At 42.2% G+C, this 22,000-nt stretch overlaps 1 protein-coding gene across 7 annotated transcripts in view; it reads left to right on the forward strand.

The window, feature by feature from the left end:
• FAT3 (FAT atypical cadherin 3) overlaps window positions 1-22,000 on the forward strand; it is a 417,124-nt gene that overhangs the window by 384,208 nt on the left and 10,916 nt on the right. For 5 of the 7 annotated variants that reach the window (XR_005826271.1, XM_040583321.1, XM_040583315.1 and 2 more), the window contains 4 exons: window positions 5,382-5,850; window positions 15,219-15,372; window positions 16,383-17,038; window positions 19,177-19,290. Coding sequence is in view for 6 of the 7 variants with exons in the window: in XM_040583321.1 (XP_040439255.1) it covers window positions 5,382-5,850; window positions 15,219-15,372; window positions 16,383-17,038; window positions 19,177-19,290 (1,393 nt within the window). In the remaining variant the exon portion in view is untranslated. The remainder of the gene's footprint in view (window positions 1-5,381; window positions 5,851-15,218; window positions 15,373-16,382; window positions 17,039-19,176; window positions 19,291-22,000) is intronic. The other 2 variants (XM_040583316.1, XM_040583319.1) reach the window with 1 other exon arrangement.

Raw genomic sequence — 22,000 nt, forward strand, 5'->3', positions numbered from 1 at the left:
TTGTAAACCAGAGGTAAGGCTTCTTTAAACCAGGTACGTATGTTGTGAGATAGGGAGGCGCTCAGAAATGAGGCCATTAAGTAGATTAATTAGAGGTCTATAAATGTGAAGTTGTTATCATTTGAGCATTGCTTTCAATTAAATTAAACATGAGGAGAAGCTTTCCAAATAGAAGATAAAGGATGAGATCCTGTGCTCTTTTGAGTACTCTGGCATCACTCCAGCAAAGCACTTAATCACTTGCTTAACTTCCTGTATTTAAAGGCAATTGGAATTGCTCACATACCTTAATTTTAAGCATGTATTTAAGCATCTGCTGGATTAGCACCAGAGGGCCCAGCACCATCACTGAGCTCCAACAAAAGGCAGAGGTGGAAGAAATTTTGATCTTCCACATAGTACAAGCCCATGAGAGAACGGACAGAAAACACCGCGGCTGTTGGGGCATATGCTGGCATTGATGTTTTTTAAAGCAAGTTTCCCCCACTGCAGTCTATTTAAAAATTAATGCTGCAATATGGTTTTCAGTGTTTAAATGACCAGCTTAATTTTGGGAGCCATACATTCATGATAACTCCAGGGATGGAAATATTTCATAATCATAGCATGGTGTCCTTCTTGGATGAATAATCAATTCCATAGAGCAAACTGCTTGTCTACTACTTTGCTGAAAGCTTACCAGCTATGCTGTATTGATACAATATAATAAGGGTGTTATTTATTCAGCTGTTTCAAATAAAGCAACTCATCCATTGATTTTGAGAGGTTGACGGGGGTTTTTTGTTGCGTGCTCTTGCTTTTAAGACAATTGGAGCAAAATGAGATGCAGGTCGATGTCCTTTTATTTTTTTCCTCTGAAAAGATTACGTGTGCCGAAAACAGTATCACCATTTCCTTTTTCCTATGTAGCGTCTATATGGGAAAAGTAAGATTTAACAATCTAAAGCATTATGAGACCATTGCAGAAGAGGATTCTTCTCTTCTGAAAAAAAAAAAATTATTATATTTTTTTAAGGGGTATAATGGACATTCAACTAGTTTTGTGAAATTTAAAGGATTAAAAGTAGGCAAAGAAAGATTTTCCCATCATACCAGAAATGCAGCTGTTAAATGGTAAAAGGCAAGCGTATGTTCTTTCGTGAGACTTTGCATGGTTTAGTTAAGTGTATATTATACATTTTAATGCGTGCTGCATTGCTTATGCTGGATAAGACTGAAGCTTGGATATGGTCCCAGTTATGGCTGGAGTTGAAACGAGTAATATTTTAATTAAATATACCGTTTTACACAAACGAACCTGAAATGTAGTTCGGCTAACGAAATATTTCCCCAGACAGATTACTAGGCAGCATGCTGTATCCGTGGTGTGTGACTGCAGATGGACTGTGTGAGCCGAAGGTGGTCTCAGAAGAACCATTTGATCATTTTATTACCTATGTTGATACACAAATATGGATGTTAGCCAAACATCTTAGCCAGGCTAATATTCTAATATAATTTACAATATGTGTTTGGCTCCATTTTGCTCATTGAATGAAACTGTTGAAATGTAACAGATTGCATCAGCTTTTGGAGCCTTCTCTGTTCTTTGTACTTCTCTACAGGTGAGGAATTTTGTGTCTGTAAAAGCATACATGCTTAGGTATGCATTAACCTCACTGTCCTAGTAGATACAATGAGAGATACTGTAACTAAGCCCAGAAAGCTTTGAGATGTGGAAGTTTGGTGGGAATGTTCTGCCCAGCTAGGTTGGAGCAGTGTCTCTCTGCTCTTATCTTGGTGCAGAGGGTCTCTTCTGGCTCTGTGGGCTGCATTGGTGAGAGGCTGCAGAGTCTGCACCTCTCTGCTGTGAGATGGAGTAACTCAAGCTCTCTGCTGTGTTGCATCACATAGGTGGAGAAAATAGCAGTGCCACCCATTCAGTCCTGAACTTAGAGTCTGAGGCTACCAGCCCTCAACCAGACCAGTCATCCCACTGAGGTTATTGTCTGAATAACTGCTGATCCTGGACAGCAGCATTGGCCATTCATGAGATTTCCATACTATTTTCTTGAATGTATCCCATTTAGTAAGAAGTTAATTTGAAGTTCAGCTTTTCTTGGTACCAAGGTCCAGGCTATACTCAGAGAGCCCCTCTGAGGATTGAACACTGTCCCTGACATCACATTGGCTAGGAGGAATCATGGGAACACCAGGGATTAACTGTTGAATTCTCCATGCTTGGGGGTGGAAACATCATTTTGCTCGGTTGAGTGGAGGGACCTTCTCGCCCCTGGCCAGCCAGCCTAGCTGCTAAGTGGGCAGGACAGGAGCCCTTTGCAGCTCCTGCTCCTTGACGGCCGTTCCTGTGCTTCCTCCTCCTCCTAAAGGCACGGGGCCATCAGGGGACAAATATTTCCTCTCTGCCCTGCTACAGCATGGCCTGTGACCGTATGATTAATGAAAGTACTTTTATGGTCCCATTGCTAGGGGTATCTGGGCATGTCACGGTCTTTAATGTATGTATCCGTAAAGCAGTGGTGTGAGGTAGGGAAATGACGTTATCCCTCTTTTACTGACGGAGACCTGAAACTAATGACTTGCTTGAGATCCCAGAGGAAGAGTGCTGGAAAGTATGGATTCCCATGCATATCTGTCATATCTTAGGCTAGTACTGTAAGTGCCGGACCATCCTTTCCATGTTTTACTCTAGCCTGAGGTGGGGGTTACTAGTGCTTTTTTAATAAAAGGAAGGAAGTGTAGCCTTTCACACAATATATATTTACTGTGTATGTCAGATCATCTGCTGGTAAAAAGAAATAGAAGTGGATGAGAAAGATGTATAAAACATATTTTAATGGCAAATCTTTCAGATCATTGTTTCCCGTATACAAATGCTGTAATATTTATCCCAGGTGCTCAAATGTGGTGTTGTATTTATAAAGGTAATTGGAAAAGCATGTTCTGTGAGTAAGGGTAATGGACATGCAGGCAGTAGAACCTTCAGGGTATAAGTAGTCTTAGGGGAGGTATATGTATTTTACACAATCAGTAGAACAGTTTCCATAGGAAAAAGCCTTTTGAATAAGAAGCAAGTTAACTGCTTATCCGATGATGGCTGTTTTTCAAAGTATAATATGTTGGTATGTGTTTTTCTGTTTGATTTGTATTCCTGTTGAGCCAGACCACACTTTCTGAGCACCGCTTACAGGGTTTGTGGACTATTTTGTTGCATAGGGAGAAAAGAAACTATTGCTTCTGTCTCTGGAGAGGAACCAGCTCAATTTATCAGGGCATCTTGTTTACCGAGATTCCTCTTGAGCAGATGCTTTAATAGGCCCAATTTCAATTTACAGAAATAGTTTACAGCTGAGTTTTGAGTCCTATAAGAAGAGATTTTTTAACGAAAAATGACCCAGACTTATTTCTCTATACATCCATTAGGCTTTTTGATTGAGTTGTAGGAGTACCAAGCCACATCCATTCCTCAAGCATGTTGTATTACAATCATAGACCTCATTTCTTCTCAGTTTTATTACATCCTACAGGTCAAGGGCTTCAGGACAGCTGGCTGCCCGTAGCAGGGATTAATTCCTGCTCTTCTGGCTCCTACACGTGTATCCCTCTAACAGCCCTCATGCCATGCAGAGTAAGTAGGTAGCTGGCATCTATAGGGAACTGGTCACATGCTTAGCACCTCTGTGTCCGCCTCATCCAAGTGGGTGCAGCACGGTGGAGTGCTGTGGTTTACACTCCAACTGCCCAGTGTGACTTGGCTTGAGGTTGTAGCGCAGGTCAAATTCAGCTGGTCAAGAGAGTGAGGTCTGGAAAGGAGAAGGAAGTCCAGAGAACATCAGAGCTCAAGATTTTACCCTTTGCTTTTCAACAAGTAGTTTTGTGAACCTCCAAGGACAGCAAAATGCTAATAGTGACAACAGCACAGGCTGCTCCTGTAGATTAACAGCATCCCATTTACCTTCAAGCCACATCAGAGAGCCTGGCGGAGAAGAGTTTGAGCACCAGTTCAGACATGTGCCAAGGGATGCCTCTAGCTAGCACAGTTGTAAATGACTATTCATGCCAGAAACAGCCAAAAATGGCCAAAGACAGATGGACACAATGCAGCATGCTTACATCTGCATGAACCTAAATCTCAGGGGGGTTCTTGCATTGGCAGCTACAGCAGCTCTGCTCTGCTGTGGGAGAGCAGTAGGGTTGTGTTACAGATAAACCAGTGAGAGTACAATGTGTGCTGCAGGGAAGGATGAAAAAGGACACGGCGCCTGAACTTTTCAGGGGGATAAATAATGGGACAGAACTGTCTTGAGATGGGGTTTGCAGAAATAAATACTTCCTAGAGCATGACATAAAGGTAAAATAATTGCAAGAGCTTTCAGAGAACTTGAATCCAATTAATGTGTCATAAGAAATTATTTCCAGCCTTGTCAGCCATTTTAAACTTATCTGCCATCTGTTAGAGAAACCTAAAATCTTTGGGTAAACTGCTAATCCAGAAAGCAGCACTTCATACCTATTCCCTCACTCTGAGCTTTGCCTGCCCCAGCAGGGTAGCACAGATTTTCCCTTTATGAGGACTTCAGTTGGGTGAAGGACAGGAGAGAGAGTGAGAAATCCTGACAGTCCCTCTAAAGCCATGAACCTTTAATGAAATACGAGCAAAAAAAGAAAAGTAAGAGCCATCTCATATCATCTGTGAGATATACACAGAGCAGGTACTGTAGCATCCTTGGAAAATAACTGGCTTTTGGTTAACCATTCTTACTGTTGTACTGGGAGAAACTGAACTTACGACACTTAGGGACAAATCCACACCTCACTGAGATGGTCCAAAAGGTTGCAGAGGTCCAAGATGTGTGCATGAGAAGAGCACGTCACATCCCCAACTGAAGGCGGTGGCCGTTGACTTTGCCACAAGCCTCTCAAGCACTCGGAGGTGGTCCCTTCCCGTGACCATCCTTTTGGTAGCATCAGCCACCAGTAGCAGAGTTGCAGCGCCCAGGTGGATGGTGGGGCTTGCTCAGAGAGATGCAACTGCTCAGCAGCAGAGCCAAGAGCAGAACATGAGTACTCCTGTCTGTGCCCTGTCTAGTGAGACATCCTATCATCCTGGTCCTTTCCTGTGTTCTGCATCTATACTTTTTCTATATTTTCAGTTTGCCTGCAATAATTGGCTTTGGGCAAATTCTAAGCTGATATTTATTGCCTTACTCTTTTTGCCGATGACAGAGGCACTGCTTTTTGCTGTTGTAGCGCCATGTAGGAGAGCAGCTTTAACACTGTATAGAAACTGTCTAGAAGTGCTCTGGGTTTCCAGATTCTCACTGAGAGCATATTACGAGACGACTGAGTGCCTGAAGCGCATTTCTGTTTTCTCTCCACAGATTGTCGATGGCAAACTGTGGTTCCAGTTGGACTGTGGAAGCGGCCCAGGAATCCTGGGAATTTCTGGCAGGGCTGTTAATGACGGAAGCTGGCATTCAGTCTTCCTGGAGCTGAATCGCAATTTCACGAGCTTGTCCCTCGACGACAGCTACGTGGAGCGCCGCAAATCCCCCCTCTATTTCCAGACTCTCAGCACAGACAGCTCCGTCTACTTCGGCGCCCAGGTCCAAGTGGATAATGTCCGCAGCCTGACCGACAAGAGGACGACGCAGGTCTTGAGCGGCTTTCAGGGCTGCCTGGATTCAGTCGTCCTAAATAACAACGAACTGCCACTGCAAAACAAGCGCAGCAGCTTTGCCGAAGTGGTTGGCCTGACCGAGTTGAAGCTGGGCTGCGTCCTCTACCCCGATGCCTGCGAGAGGCATCCCTGCCAGAACGGCGGCACCTGTACCGCCGTGCCATCTGGTGGTAAATATTTTGCATTACTTTATGGGTTTCCCTTCCCCATTTGCCTCTATAATTTATTGCCAGAGATGGTTTTATGCAGCAACATGCTTGAAAAATCTCATGAACTCTATAAAACTCTGATAGGTATTGCAAATTGTGTAAAAGCTGTTTGCTCTATAAATAACGGTGAAATGGTGCCCCTTCTCGTTGCATTAGTGTTCCAGGAGGAAATTGATTTATTGGCTGTTAGGATAATCCTATTTCTATAGAAACCAATAGAATTACAATTACTGTAATGCTCAGCTGGATTTTTCAGGATCCATTTACAGCATCGAAGGCTGTACACAAAGATGGTGATTTCAAACGTCCATCACAGATGTAACGGCGCTGATGCCTTTCTCTGTTTCTGAAGCTGTCACAAATGATTAGAGCTGTCCAGAAACACCTTGGTCCTCTTGTGAGTGAGTAATTTGATTATATGTTTGCATGGAAAATAGTGATTTGGCCCCATCATAAACCCCCCCCAGAAGTGTATTTTACAGCTTCCTCAGAGGCCTGAGTGCCTCAAGGTCTAAGTAATATTATGCGGTTTATAGGGCATTGATTTAAACTGTGCTCATGTTCGAGTTTCCTATCCAGTGGTTATATGGTGGCTTGTATGATTTGGTGCCAGTGACTTACTACCCAGTAATGCAGTGCACAAGTTCCCAGACTGTAAGAACGGTTAGCATCTTAGCAAGAAGAAAGCAAATGGCATGTATGTAGGACATTGCCTTTGGGGCTGTTCTCTTTCTGCAGTGTACAGGTTTCCCTTCCAGGTCCCCATATTGTATGAGCAGGCAGCATTGCTCACGTTTTCTGGCAGACAAAAACTTCCTCTGAAAGGGAGGATGCTTGGCAGAGGGGTCTTCTGCAAGTTCAGAGCTTTCCATCCAGTTAGTGTCGGTGGTTTTGGTCATGGTTCCCTAGGGAAATTCCCACTAAACTCTTTTCTATGGAGCATTTAACCACTGTCCCAGGGCTTTCTGCTTTAATGTGTCCATGCAGTTCCCTTGCACCCATAATTATTATTTCTGTTTTTCATTGCTTTGAGCTTTGGTCTCATATTTTCTTTCTCGTCCCCCTCCCCCACATAGTTTTTTCTAAACTTTAGGAACTTCCTAAACTTGAGAATAGTTTAGTTTTCAAGGCTGAAATCTGGTGAGATCTGAGCAAAAGTGACTGTCAGAAATAAGTTTCTTATTTGGATAACCCAACCCTTACAGGATAAGCCCTGACAATCTGGATTTTCAGATGCTAAGCTACCTCAGCTAGCATCTCCTCTGGATCCTTGGCTTTGATTCAGCCACCTCTTTTCCCATGCCAGGGCAAATGGTGAGTCAGGGATGCTATTGGCTTTGCTATCGGTGGAGAAGATGGGAGGACAGTTGGGAGGAATGAAGCAGAACACTGGCAAGCCAGGATGTGATGTGCAGCATGAGGACAAACGTTGCTGCTTGTTTGTGTCGTTACGGGTCTTTATTTACCAAGGGAAGGAAAGGAGTGCTGCACAATGAGGACAAAAGAAAATCATTCTGAGGCAGAAGGATGCTGCAGCCACTGAGACAATTGCTAAGCAAGATTATTTAAATCCCTAGGAAATACATCTGTAATATGTACCTGAACATAACACAGCTTTGATTCAAACTCCATGCTTAATAATTGAGGGTAACCATTCACCTAGCATCCTAGGAAGCTCCTTCTATTGATTTTATTTGAATCTATTTACAGTATTGCTCAGCAATCTCATGATGAGTAAATTGAAACCTTTCGAACAAAATGCTTTACAGTAATTTTTTTTCCCCACAGTGCCAATGCCTGCCAATTTGAACTGAGGGGAGACATGAGGTGGGGGAGAAACAGGCGGCACTGAAGATTGGACCCATTTTATTACTGGAATGGCATGCACCATTTTCATGTCAACATAATTCGCTGCTGGAAAGCAGTCACAGAAATGATTTAACTTGCCTGTGTTCCTGCCTCGGCGAGGGGGCACGTGCCCTGCAGGGATGTTTCGGCTGCCTGCCGTTAAAAAATCTGTTTGCTGTTTTTACTGCCTCAGCAGTGTATGTAAATAAAGGATTGTTATAAAGCCATAATTCCAGCGCAATGGGCCCTGACTGTAGCCCAGCCCACAAGGAGAAGGCATGGGCATTTTTGTTTCCACCAGGGAAAGCAATTCTGTTGTTTGTGTCCTCCATATGCAAAAAGGCCATGTAATTAAATTCCATAGAGCGGAGAGCCCAACAGCATTGCAAATGACAGTTATGGAGCCACAAATCGTGGCGTGCATTTAAGAATCATCAGCCATTGTATTTGGTGACATAGATGTTAGCAGCTGACTTTCATTTAAAATACAAAAAAAAAAAAACCAAAACCTCTTCATTTTTTATCTTAAGAAAGAAAATGGCAGGTTTTTTCTTTTTTGGTGGGGAGGAAGCATTGAAAACTATACCATGCAAAGGTCCTTTTCCCAATCGCAGGAAATCCCATTCAGTAGCATCAGGATCTCTTGACTAGTATTTTCTACGATATTATCCTCCTATTAAAGTTTCTGGAGAATAATGTTCCTTTACCTAAACAGAGAGGATTTAGCATAACGATAGGATTTGTTTTAATAAATAAATCCTCTAATTTTAATTCTACAAAGCAGATTTCATGTACTGTTAACATCCTTTTTCTTACAAAAACCCTACTGTGCTTTACAAGAAAATTAAGAGGGAGAAAAAGAAAGTTCAGATTTATAGCTAATTTTAAAAGGAAACAGTCAAGCAGAGGTTACCCAACATTATAACATGAAAGAGTTGCTGGCTACATGCCAGAAATCAAAGGGACCATGTCTAATTTACATGTAATTTGCATAAATCGATCATCTAAACCACAAACCTCCATAATAGGATTCCTGTTGTGAGATCATCCTTTCAATAGAAATGCCTACTGCCCTGTTCACCAGTAACAAAACTCTGCCTCTGGTTACCTTCCAGTTCATCCCCAGTTATGGGAACGGGGTAATGTGAGGACCCTGTTTGGGGAACGGCTGAAGCGATGCTTTGTATGCGCTAGGAGTGTGTCCGCGCTGCTGCTGCTGGGTTTGCACAGGTAAAGCCGCAGCAACTTGGAAGGACCTGGCTCAGGGACTGCGCAGACCTGCAGACCCATGGCAGAGGTGTCACCCCACAAGAGGAGCTGGCGCAGGGCTCATCGGCCCATGCCTGGTCTTTCTGTCTGACCTCTCTGCATATTGAACAGGAGGACAAAATGGGGATCTTATCCTGCAGGAGAAAGCACGGATAGCTCAGATGCTGTGAGACATCACTGAGAGTACACAATAACCTGTCTGCTTTCAAAACTGGGTTTCTGGGTCAGCAGAAAGCAGCCACAGCGTGGACCTCTGCTTGCGCTCGGGTGTTCCCAGGGGTCCGAGTCAAGTCCAGTGGCAGCAGTGTGTGCTCAGCGCTGTCGGCAGTTAAAGAGAGGGTACTGTGTGGCTAGGGGACCCCACAGGATGATCCCATGCCTGCTTAGAAAGGACTGGGAAAGGGGGATGAACGGTCATGAGGTCTGACAGCCCAGGATCCTGACTCCTCGCAGAGTTATCTACAGCTTTAGGACAATTTTCTTGAGTCACTGGAAACCACCACCTTGAAATACAAGCCACATTCTTCCAGACTTTTCAGTCCCCACCCGTAAGTATGAGTCAGTAAAGCTATTTTTAAAGAAAATTGTTAGCATTTTGAAATCTGACAAACAGCATGACTTTCAGAAACAGCTTGGCTCTTTCGCCTGAAATTTCCCAAGAAAATTTAACCAAGTGTTTAAAGTGTGGTTAAGCTATAAGCTGCTGAATATGAGGTCTTAAAATGGGAAATATCATACAACCTTAATAACAGAGTGGTGTTACCAGGACTGCCAATAGTAAATGTATGTTTATCTGCATGAGTAACAACATGAGCAATCACAGCGATACAAAGCTGTGCTGTAATAAAATGCAAACACAGCGCCAAGGTTTTCAACCACACAGAGAAACCTCATGCTTGTAAAGCCTACAATTATAAGTATAGTTACTTCCTTTTAATTTGATCAATCCTATATACATCTGGCTTTGATTGAAGTAAATGGCTTACATGAATACGCAATTATATTTGAACATGAAACATTTGAGCAGAAATATCTACTGAGTCAAGGATTGTGGGCATAGTGTGAGGACAGAAAGCCATTACTTTCCCCTCTCCTCATTTTTTTCTTTTTTTCTTTTATTTCTTTATGAACAGAGTTAAAATCCAGAGGGAGGGGAAAACGCAACCTGGCACTTAGGTGATGGCTTTAATATATGGTTTAAAGCAGGTTGCCAACATTGACACACGGGTGTTTTTGAGGATTAGGTAGTTCAGAAGAATGACATCAGGGGAAAACTGGGTATTAATACCATAGTCATAAACTCACCTGGTCTTACTTACGTTCTTGATCTCACATTTTCACACATACAAACAAACCAGCATGCTGTAACATGAGCCTACCAAATGCCCATTGGTTAATTTTTAAAAGCTTTTTTAGACATTTTGGGGGGGTTTAATCTTTCTTATAGCTATGCTTTTCGACATCTGGATTTAAATTCCCACTTTGAAAGCATATACACAGCAAACCTTTCATAGAAAACACTGGTTTAACAAAGACTGAGGTCATTTTCATACCAGCTAGTGGCAAGAGGCAATAATCCGTTTGAAGACAGGTAAGTTACATCTGAAGCAGCAGGAATATGTATGACTGGAGAACCCACAGTTCTTGAAGGTGGCCTGGTGGTATGTCTGTAAACGTACCAAAGTACAAATGCTGGGAGAGGTCCTCTTGACCCTCAGTTCTTCTCATCAGTTAACCTGCCGTGAAGCGCTATGTGAGCAGGGCCAAGGGCAGCCCTGGTTCTGGATGTTGGGTTTGCCAGGTCTAGCTGCACAGCAGGGAAAGAAACTACATGGGGAGATCAAATGCAAAAGCCAAAGCACATAAGAGATAAAAGCCAGCTCCTTTTGCATGTGATAGATAGAAACAGGAGCATACACATGTTCAAAAAAAGAATTGGCATCAGTTTGGAACATCCTCTTTAATAAAGCCAAGGAAACCTGAGGGTAGACAGATATTCAGATGCTCAGGCTGGGAATGCTACCAACAGAGATGTTCACTGCATAACGGCATCCCATCTGGTGATGGCCCTGTGCCTGCCTTTGCCACTGTCTCTGCTTATTAAGTGCCAGGCAAGCACAGGTATAGGCAGCCTGTGTAGTGTCCTCACTTACAGCACGTTGCTCTTTGGTAAGGTCTAGGCTGAAAAGTCCCTATTCCTCTGGACAGGGATGTGCCAACAAGGCAGGAAGAGAACCTGTTGAAGTCAAAGTGAGACAGTGAGACTTAGCTACATAGAAGGGGCTTAAATTAGTGGAGGAGCATGAGAGAAGCCTTGTAAAACAGCCAGAAAGCCCAAGACTACGTGTAAACACAAGAGGGCTATGTCTACACAATGTTTTAGATCACAAATGAGCTTAGACATGAATCTTCTGATCATCCCCTCTCACTGTGCTTCAGTTCCCACTGTGAAGAGGCGAGGTCTTGCAGCACAGGACCAGGCTCCCGCTGGATGGCTTTGAGCTGGAAGACATGTACCAGGAGTGCAGCTAACACGATGCTGAAGCCCTGAAATGTGTGCACTGAGGGTGCTGGGTCCCCAGCACCAACTGTTTTACTCCACAGACGCACTGCCATTGCTCTGCAGGGCTTGCCTAATGTAGATAATAGCCTAAAAGGACTATATCATTGCTCATAGCTTGTTGGTTTTAGGTCAGCTGTTGGTACAAGCTATTGTGGCACATGCTGATGGTCTTGTGATCCCACCCCAGTAACATGGCATATGTGTTCACCGGAGCCTTCTGTCTTTTTCCACTGGTCCCCTCTGAAGAAATGCAGTGATGGCATCACAAAAATTGCTGCCTTGAAGAACACAGATCAACTTTTTTCCAGCATCAGTGTGCAAAATGAAATACTCATATATCCTGGAGGGAACTCAGATGGACTGTATGATCTCAAATGTTGATGAATTTCCAAGACTTTCAGCACCGCCAGTGAACAGAAGCGAGCCCTAGGTTGCATGGAAGGGTTTTTTCACTCCATGCTGAGAAGATGGGGTACTCTAGCCTTTTCTTCATCTTGGATGTGGAAAGTTTGCTTGTTATTCTTGTGCTAAACAAGTTGGAAGAAATGCACGATACATTACTGAAATATTAGAAGTGTATTAAAAGTTCTTTGTGAGACCCAAGATGCACTCGTGACCTAAAGGGTTTTCTTTATGGTTGCCCTTTGTCCATTGCCATGTGGCTACGATGTGCAGTAGCAGGCAAAATTACAGCCTCTGCTGAGAGGTTTGGAGAAGCATAAAAGGTCTGGCAAGTCTGCTGGCCGAGCTGATGCATGCTGTGTACTGAGCCACAGGATCAGCTCTTTGCTACTCCATGGATTTCAGCATACACTTGGCTGTGCTGGAGACCTCCCGGGTGAATGCTTTGCAGCTCTGAGCATGTGTGTCACGGGAAAGTTCTGTGTCTTTCGCCACTGGCTCAGAGTTAGCAGGTGTATGGCAGTGCTTCCAACAAGAGGAAAAGTCAGTGATAAATATTGCCATTTAATACTGTCTTGTTTTATTGCCTTTTTTATTTCTAACTTTGATCCCTAGACTCAGATTCTATACTGAACATTTCAATCTTCTGGTATCTGAGTTCCACCATCATTAAACCAAACTCAGTCAAAAGGGTAGGCTTTCAGAAACACACTTCTCATTTTGGTCTGGTTCACCCATTGCCCCATAGAGCTCTGACCCGTCTGGAGCAATCAGTTTCATCTCTTCTTAGTATAAAATGTTAATTGAAGTTATTGCATCTTTAATGTAATCAGTAGTTGTTAATAATAATAATAATAATATCTATATCTATATTCCTTGGTGGTAAAAGCAATTTATTTTTTTTTGCCAAATCAGTATTTCTCAAGTTTTCTGCAGTGAATAAATGTAACAGAATATGTTCCAGAGTGAGAACCCAGAACTTAATCAGCTGAAACAAACACAAGACATGAAAAGAAAGTGATTCAAAGGCTTTGTCTTACAAACGATTGGCAACTAATAACTTAGGTAAAGAAAGCTGGCTTTTCGAGTCACTTTAAAGTGATGTAGGTCCAAAATATCAGATAACAAATAGAAGAACAGATCTGTTCTGCCATTATATAAGGCAACAAATTTGTTTATGAATAAAATGTTTTATAATTGAATTAATTTGCTTTGCTTAAACTCACTGAGACCATAAAAAATATATAGAACTTTACTGTAAATTTTTGAACTATAGATGTCACTGTTCAGTCATTAAATGAAGCACTGAGACAGCCTTATTTATTCATGCTGTGATTTCTACCTACAGTCTCAGCCTTGTAATTCTTCACACTCAGATCTGTACTGGTCCAGAAAGCTGTTCACATTGTCTGAGTGAGATATTTTAGAAGACACCAAAAAATAATCCCAACTTGCTGATGCTGACCAAACATGCTTTCTAGGAATCCTCAAAGTGGAATTATTTCTCTTCTTTTCTCTTCTTAACTCTGCAGCCTTGCAAAAAGAAGTGCTTCTATCTCCCTTCTTGTAGCAGGACAACGAAACAGCGTGATATTTGAGTATCTATTTCATTTATCTTCAACTAAATAGGATTGGACTCTTGACTGAATACACCAGCAAGTCTGGTTCCAAGTTTATTCTCAAAAGCCTGTCCTCATGAAAGAATTCAATTAGAGTAACTAAACAAGGTGAACTGAACCGGATAGGACATAAAAGATGTGGGAGTCTTAATGCAGAATTGCTTTTGCCTCGTACCTCTACTGGGCTTTTCCATATTGTTTCCTTGGAATTCTTTTCCTTGTAACTGTGCTGGAAATTTCTGCCTTCTTTCCTAGAACAGTGTCTTGTAAAGTAAGCTGTGGTGGTGGGGTTTTTTTTCAAATGTATAGATACAGAAAGTTTTTTAAACCATCTTTAAAAGGCTTACCCCTGGGGGATCAGCTGCATCAGCTTGAACTCAAGTAATTTGACACAGAACTGAGTTGCATTCAACCATTTCAGCTCTAACATGAGAACTATTAATGGCAGGGATGTTCCAGTTGCTTAATATGCTGTATTCAGTAAGTATGTGAACCCCATAACTGGAGCTTGACCCTTACCTACACATCTGTTTGGGACATTTGGATTAAGTAAGTAGTTTTTTTAAAAAAAAATCAGCCAAAGTTTTTTACAGATGTCCCGGAAAACATGCTAGTTCAACGATTCTTGACTGCCTTTGCCATCTCACGGTTTTCACAACCTACATGTTCGTTGCTCTTTTCAAGTGAAAAAGCACTCAGATTTCAACATTCAGTTCACAGCATAAAGAGATGCACTGCCTCACTGGATCTCTTTGTGACCTTAAATAAAGTTATTATTAATGGCGTTGTGCCACGTGAAACCTCAAGGGGAGGTGGGAGGGAGGGGAAGGAATTTTGTTGTTTGATACTTGGTAGAGTGAACTGATGGGTTTAAGAACTATTTTTTAGGCTGATGTTGCTCCTCTGTTGTCAAGAAAAGTGGAAGTAGGACTTTAATCCCCTGCAGGGTCCCCCTCCACTTGAGTGGAGTTATGTCTGATGTATTGCAGCCAATGGTTAATCATTTTTTTAATAGCAAACACTGCACATAATCAGCTCTGATTAGGGCTGACGTTGCCCAGGTCAGCTGTTGTTAGGAAGTTTATAGTTCATGCCTGGATTTTGTGCTTCAGGAAGTGGTAAGTATCACTATCAAGGGTTTTATTACTGTCACATCTCTATTGTGTTGTCGTCATAAAAGGCAGATGTGGAAAAGCTTTTAGCTCATGTATTTGTTCTTCAGTGAAGCCCAAAAGGGGTGTGGGCTGCTGCTAACAGCAAAAGTAGTCTGCATTCTCAAAAATATTGGGGCATACATCCTTGATCTATAATATTGCTTATAAACAGAGTTGTTCATGGATGACCTTTATTATTATGTGAATCATGACAATCAGGATGGTCTGGGCTACAGCAGTTCCTCCAGTCACTGGCTGTAGACATGAGCTTCAGTTTACCAGACAACGCAGATAAACAAACTCTTGACTGGCTTCAGTGTGGACCACACAGACGTACCAGAATGAGTATAAACATGCCCATCCCCCCACAGTACAATATATTTTTTCACATAAAGTAGCCAAACGGATCCCCTTGCTTCAAGACAGATACAGTGGTAGGCCTCTGATTATTTCTCTGTGTCCTTCACCTTCCAGGCTACCAGTGCAATTGCCTCTCCCAGTTTACGGGAAGGAATTGTGAGTCGGAGATCACAGCCTGCTTCCCAAATCCATGCCGGAACGGAGGCTCTTGCGATCCCATTGGCAACGCTTTCATCTGCAACTGCAAAAATGGCCTGACAGGAGTAACGTAAGTGACCCTCCCCAGGTGGGGTATGATTTACCTAGCAAAAAATAACACAAAACTTAGTGCTTATTTCAAGTCTAACCTAATGACCTAACGGATGGAGAAATCCGTGAGGCTTGCATGTTCAGAAATGCTTTTCTGAATGTGGCCTCCTAAATTACTGTTACAGGATGTTATCTCCAGATAGTTTTCACTGAGATATACACACCTAAGTGTTAAGAGGCTTTTTGAGCCACCCCGTAAGGCCTCTTGAAGCTGCTATGTAATCTTTTCTGAACATGGATCAATTATTTAGTCATCTTAGCCCTGACATTAAAGCCTAGTTTATTGCATTCATTTTTAAAAATCCCATCTTTGATCATATACTTGGTGTAGAAACAGAAAATTCCCTGACCTGCCCATCAGCATGCTTTTTTCTCGAGTTTGTCTACTGTTGGTACTTTCTGTTCTGCCTTTTTTATAATCACATCTTCTTCTTCTTCCCATTTCTCCTCTCTCTTTAAAGTTCCTGTTCTTCTTTTCTCCTGCTTCTGTAATATTTACTCATTTTATCTGCAGCCATAAATAATTTTACACAGTCATCGTATCTTCTTCTTCTCTTAAATAAGTACTCTGATTTTTTAACTTTATTTTTTCTCAACCATTTTCTCCTTGAATCCTCCTAATATTTTGTATTGAATCCTGTGGGATGGTCCAAAAACAATATAAAAATGCTGAGATTCTGTATTACATTCAGTGAGCCTCATTTAGGGCCAGGGAGCCTTTTCCTATCAGATGCTTTAAACTCTTACTTCCTTCTTGGTGTTTCCATTTTATTGTCTTAAAAAGCTATGGGATAGTTGTAGAAAAAATTAAATACCATTAAATAATATGATAATAAAAAGATCATCTTACCAGCACCAGCAAGGTGTTAACTGCAATGGCAGCACCCTGACAAGATAACTTATGGTGGGCAAGCTGGGCTGTTTGCTAGGTGTTCTCCAAACTCCAAACTCTCCTTTTCTTCTTTTAAGGTGTGAAGAAGACATCAACGAGTGTGAAAGAGAAGAATGTGAAAATGGTGGCTCCTGTGTCAACATATTTGGTTCATTTCTGTGTAACTGCACCCCTGGTTATGTGGGGCAATACTGTGGTCTTCGCCCCGTGGTGGTTCCCAATATACAAGCGGGGCATTCGTACGTGGGCAAGGAGGAGCTGATAGGAATAGCTGTGGTCCTGTTTGTCATATTTGTGTTGATCGTCCTCTTTATCATTTTTCGCAAGAAAGTTTTCAGGAAGAACTATTCCCGCAACAACATCACGCTCGTACAGGATCCAGCTACTGCTGCCCTGCTCAACAAGAGCAATGGCATCCAATTCAAGAACATCAGGAACAGCGGAGACAGCAGGAACATCTACCAAGAGGTTGGGCCTCCACAGGTCCCTGTGAGGCCGATGGCCTATACCCCATGCTTCCAGAGTGACTCGCGGAATAACCTGGACAAGATAGTGGATGGGCTTGGTGTGGAGCACCAGGAGATGACGACATTCCATCCCGAGTCCCCCAGAATACTGACAGCCAGGCGGGGGGTGGTGGTGTGCAGCGTAGCTCCAAACTTGCCCGCTGTGTCTCCCTGTCGCTCCGACTGTGATTCCATCAGGAAGAGCACATGGGATGCTGGAACAGAAAGTAAGTACCAGTCTCACTTTTCCTGCCATAGGTAAGGGTTGCCTTCAGGGTGCAGCAGGTAAAGTGGCACTTCTAATGCTCCAACCTGATACGCTTAAAATTGTTACATTTCTCCAAGAAGTGACTTGGTTTAATTTCAAAAGGTTATTATTAAACTAGGTATACAAGACACCTACTTCTATGCATTAAGTATGACTAAACACGTTTATTTCACTTGTTCAGCAAGCACATATGAATAAGTGCTATGAGCACTGGTTCTTCAAGTGATACAATGCAATCATCATTCTATTGGAAAAAAATAATTTGGGGCAGAATTCTCAAATATAAACTCTGCTAGGTTTCACCAGTTTGTCTCCCAAGGGAGTTAAAAACATTTAAACCTTCTGCAAGAAGCAATCCTGCTTTGCAAAAGGGACAAATGAACTAATATTCTGTACTTCTAGTGTTTATGAAATGAAGCAGAAAATCACGCACTACTTACAGGATCACCTTTTCAGTCCATTACTTTCCCATCTGCATTCAGTATGAGAGTGATCACAGAATTTCTGATCCCCACACTTACCTTATTTGTGCACTGGTCGTTTCTCACCTGACAGCACAGTACCCCCTCCATTCCTGAACAAGTTGCTGGAGATGCAGCAAACTTCACGTATTCTGCTATAGGAGGAAATACCGGGTTGCTGGGAAAAGAGTTATGGCTGTACATCACCTATCACTGAAAGTCAGAACATGGACTGGGAGAAGTTTGCTTTAGCATGTAGGGGTTTTATGAGATGTTTTACCTTCACAGTAGTTTTTCCTAAGGTATCTACAATCCCACTAAAACACAGCTTTAACCGAAACTGTCAAATAAAATTACATGATCCAGAAACTTTCATTATCGTGTAGTTTTAAGCAATAGGAACTAAGGAATAGAGAAGGGAATCTGGCACTGCCTCACACCTGTGCCCAGACCTGCACCTCACCCAAGGCAGCACATTGGCTAAGGTCTTCTAGTGAAAAACAGGAATTACTTTTCATTGCTTTGGGCTATATTTCAGAGGTGTGTTGTGGTAACCTTTTTAACCATTAAGTATGCCTTTGCTGACTGAAAACATCAGCATGTCTGCCCCCGTATGTGCTCTGTTCTGTATTCTCCTGGGTGTTTCTGCTGCAGACGCTGCTGGTATCTGTATGAATTTCTGCACAGCATGAGGCCATGCCATGGAGATGGACCTCAGCTGTCAAGGAGTGGGAAGCAGTGCAGCTACGTTACTGCAGCACTCGCTCCATCCACTACATACTGTGCTACTCAGCAGGAGCAAATCAGTCCTTACTGTATGGAGGTGCCCCATGCTGGGTAGAAATGTCTACAGCAAGCAGGTGGAGAGCTGTACTTACGTGTTTGCAGCACCTGAGCTTCCATTTGTAATTAGTTCAGTTAGTTCAGGTACCTATCTCTGTGCTTACTGTGGAAGATAACTTTTTCTGTTACTTATTATCACTCATATAATGTGTAGTTGGATGTGTTTATTCATGTGTATTTAATTACAGGAGAATTTATACCATAGGCTGCAGTTGCATTTCTAAACTGTAGAGTTGTCAAGACTGAATGTTCCTGATGAAAAGCAATGTAAATTGAAGCATAATCTATTATATGTCAGTGGTGGAGCCATTAAAATCTGATCCAAGGCCCACTGATATGAATAACAAGATGCACAGTAACTTTATTGAGCACTGAATGAGCCTTTAATGAGGCTCTCAAATTAGGAAATGAACAGTAAAGATAAATGTATCTGTAATCTCTTGTATAACATGTTTATACCACATTTTTTAAGTCATCATTTTCTTTGCTGCTGAGACTACATGTCATCTAAAAAGGCAATACTGAATACAGATGCTTCTGCCTTGATTACAGTGGTGTCAGCCACTTGAGAGGCTCTTTGGGCTTCAAACACTTCAAAAGTCTAGGTATCTTCACGTGCTGCCTTCTTGACGAATAGGTCATTTCCTCTGTCTGAAGGCAAGGACTTCATTCTGACAAAAATAACAGTACGCTGCTTGTTTCATTACATTTGTTTAAATGGCTCCATGGTATAAATAGACATATGTGCATACCTAGAGAGTACCATTTTGCTTTGTTTTTGCTGTCAATGAAGGTAAAGGGGTTGATGACGCTGAAGAAGTGACCTGTTTTGCAGGAAGTAATAAAGGCAGCAACTCCGAAGTACAGTCCCTCAGTTCCTTCCAGTCTGATTCTGGTGATGATAATGGTAAGAACTGGTTTTATCTTTATTATGTTGGGGAAAAAACTATTTTAACTCTCTTTGTCATATTATCAAAAACATTTAGGTGACATCTAGAAACCCTTTATGATGCTAAAAGCCGGAAAGTCCTGGGTTCAAGCCCTCACTTTGTGTCCATTTTCTAAATTATAGGAATGTAATTAAAATCTCGATGCTTGGAGTGGTTGTATCAGCACCAAGCTTTACAGTGAATGAGAGGTATGACACAGCGGAGTCATGTTGCCAAGATACAAGTTGACTAATAGGTTGCAGGTGGAACTGTAGAATTTCTATTATTTTTTTCCTCTTGAAAGAGGATGACTTCCATGTTTCATCAGTTAAATTAAAGGGACTTTCTTTGCTGTTTGCCAGGTCTCATTCATGGGCCCAAGAAATCTCTGCTGGTGCTCAGCAGCAACAATGAGTGGATAAGCCAGTCCCTGGTGGCTTGGCCTCTCCCTGGCAATCACAGCTCAGCGAACAATAGAGCACCATTAGATCCTTGCTCAGTGCATGTTCATTGCCTGCTCTCATGTCCTACATCATTATCTCAGTGGGTGACATGGGCAGAACCATACACAGCCTGAAAGAGGCCTACAAAATCAGAGCAAACCTTTGTTCCTACAGCCCATGGATGTTGAGCGGTGGGTCTGAGAAAAGGCAAGATGTTTCTGCTGGGGAGGGATGATGGATGTCAGGGAAACCTCATTCAGATACACAGGAAGAGATCAGCACAAAGAAATTGTACTTAGTTTCCTCAGCTGCCAGTTAATGAACTGTCTTGAGACTGAGTTCCTCAGTCATGTCATGCAGCTCTTCCCTAGGTACTCCTAAATGTTGGAAAAAGCACTTAAAACAAAGTGCACTTGCAGTTCCTTTTGGTTCAGCTGTGGCTGAAGCATCATGAGTATTTTTGTCAAGTTTCTCGGTGCATTTCTGCTCCTCCACCCCCAAAAATCCTTCAGCGTTTTTAGCATAATTGTTATAATTATTATTATTTTAATAATATATATTTATATTATAATTTCCTTTATAATAATTATCCATGTGGTCATTTATTGTACGTAGTTACTTTTTAGATTTCCCAAATTCTAATTAGGCTTTTCAAGCATCTGATCCTGCCCCCATTTAAATCAGTGACACGGTTCCCACTGAAGCTAGGTTGGATCTTCTGTGCTTGCTCCTTTTTTGTGAAAGCCGCATTTAAAATACAGCCTTTAGAGATAACAGTTCTAGTTCAGGGTCTAAACAAATCCATATCTTCAGGAAGAGTGAGGGAAGAAACTTAAATCATCTGAGTTTTTTGCAGAGGTCAATGCAAGACTGCACACTCTGGTTTTCTTGCAGCAGCAGGGAAGGGTTGCTGTGAAAGAGCCTAAAATATAAATACATAAGTAAACATAAACATGCTCACATACATGTACCAAAGGGCTAACAGATATGCCCCTTGAAGCCACAAATCCGACCCCTGTCTGTCATTTTAATTCTTTGTGTTTCACATCCCTGCAGAGGTTAAAAGGTTGTCAGTGAAACCACAGCAAATGCAATTCAACATCCATGCTCTTTGGGAAGACAGGGCAGGCTGCTCCTTCTCCAAACTCCTTCCTCCAAAGCCGAGAGCAATGCGGCCCGGTGCTCACATGGCTAGCAGGGAGGACATGCTTCTGTCACACCGCTGTACAAATGGCTTGCTAACACTGTCCTGTGAAACCGGTTAATCACTTCTGATTTCACACCAGAGAAGCCCTGGGACGCATCCCACTGAAGGTGTGAGAAGCCCTGTGCTGTTGAGTTTGTGTCAGGTGCAGGCAGCCTCAACTCACCCTCTCCATGGTGCTTGGGTTGAGTAGGGGTTGTCTCACCATGCAGAATCCTATTGGATGTGGTTTTGAACATACTTTTTTTCCCCACCTCATTTCTACTGCATTTAAAGTGCTTAGCTCCCCTAGTCTTGCTCAGAGTAGTTAGCAGTATTTTTTGTGATCAAAAAGCAAAAATACTAGCCACAAATATTTAAAAAAAAAAAAAAGCTATGCACTTTCAGCAATAATATTTTGGAAGTCACTTTAAAGGCAAGTTACAGATTTCCACAGTAAGCTGTTTTGAATGGGGAGGGATGTGACAGAAGTGTTATTTTTAGGTTACTGTTTCACTGCAGGCCAATGGATGGTTGTGCTGTTGGTAACAGCAGCTTTTACCTCTGAGCAATGATATATTTGGGTATTTCCTTGCACTGAGCTGCCTAGGGTAGAAGTTTCCCTGCCTTCTGTGAATGTTCTCTGCTCAGCTCCCACCAAAGCAAACCCTTAATTGCAATGAAGACTGTGCTGGCCCTGATTTCTGACCTTCATGTTTTTCACTCCTGGTTGTTCTCCTCTTAAAGCTTACAGCTGCCCTCCATCTCTTTTCCCAGCCCTGCAGCAGCTATTGGCATGGAGTTACTTATTTTTTCTCCTAATGTTTATTATGCATTTAGCCACTACAAGTCTCCCTTGTTCAATTACCAATGCTGTTGATAGCGTAAACATGCTAAACATAGACATAGAACATGGTTTCTTTGTTTTATTGAGGCTCTTCTTGCCAAGACTTCACAAGGACCAAGGAAATTGGATGAGATCCTTGATCTCATGCCCAAAATTTAACAAAGATGTCAAAATATTCAACATATATTTGAACGGCACTATTACCGTTAACATGT

Source organism: Falco naumanni, chromosome 2 (genome assembly GCF_017639655.2).
Source record: "Falco naumanni isolate bFalNau1 chromosome 2, bFalNau1.pat, whole genome shotgun sequence".
NCBI classification, from domain to species: Eukaryota; Metazoa; Chordata; class Aves; order Falconiformes; family Falconidae; genus Falco; species Falco naumanni.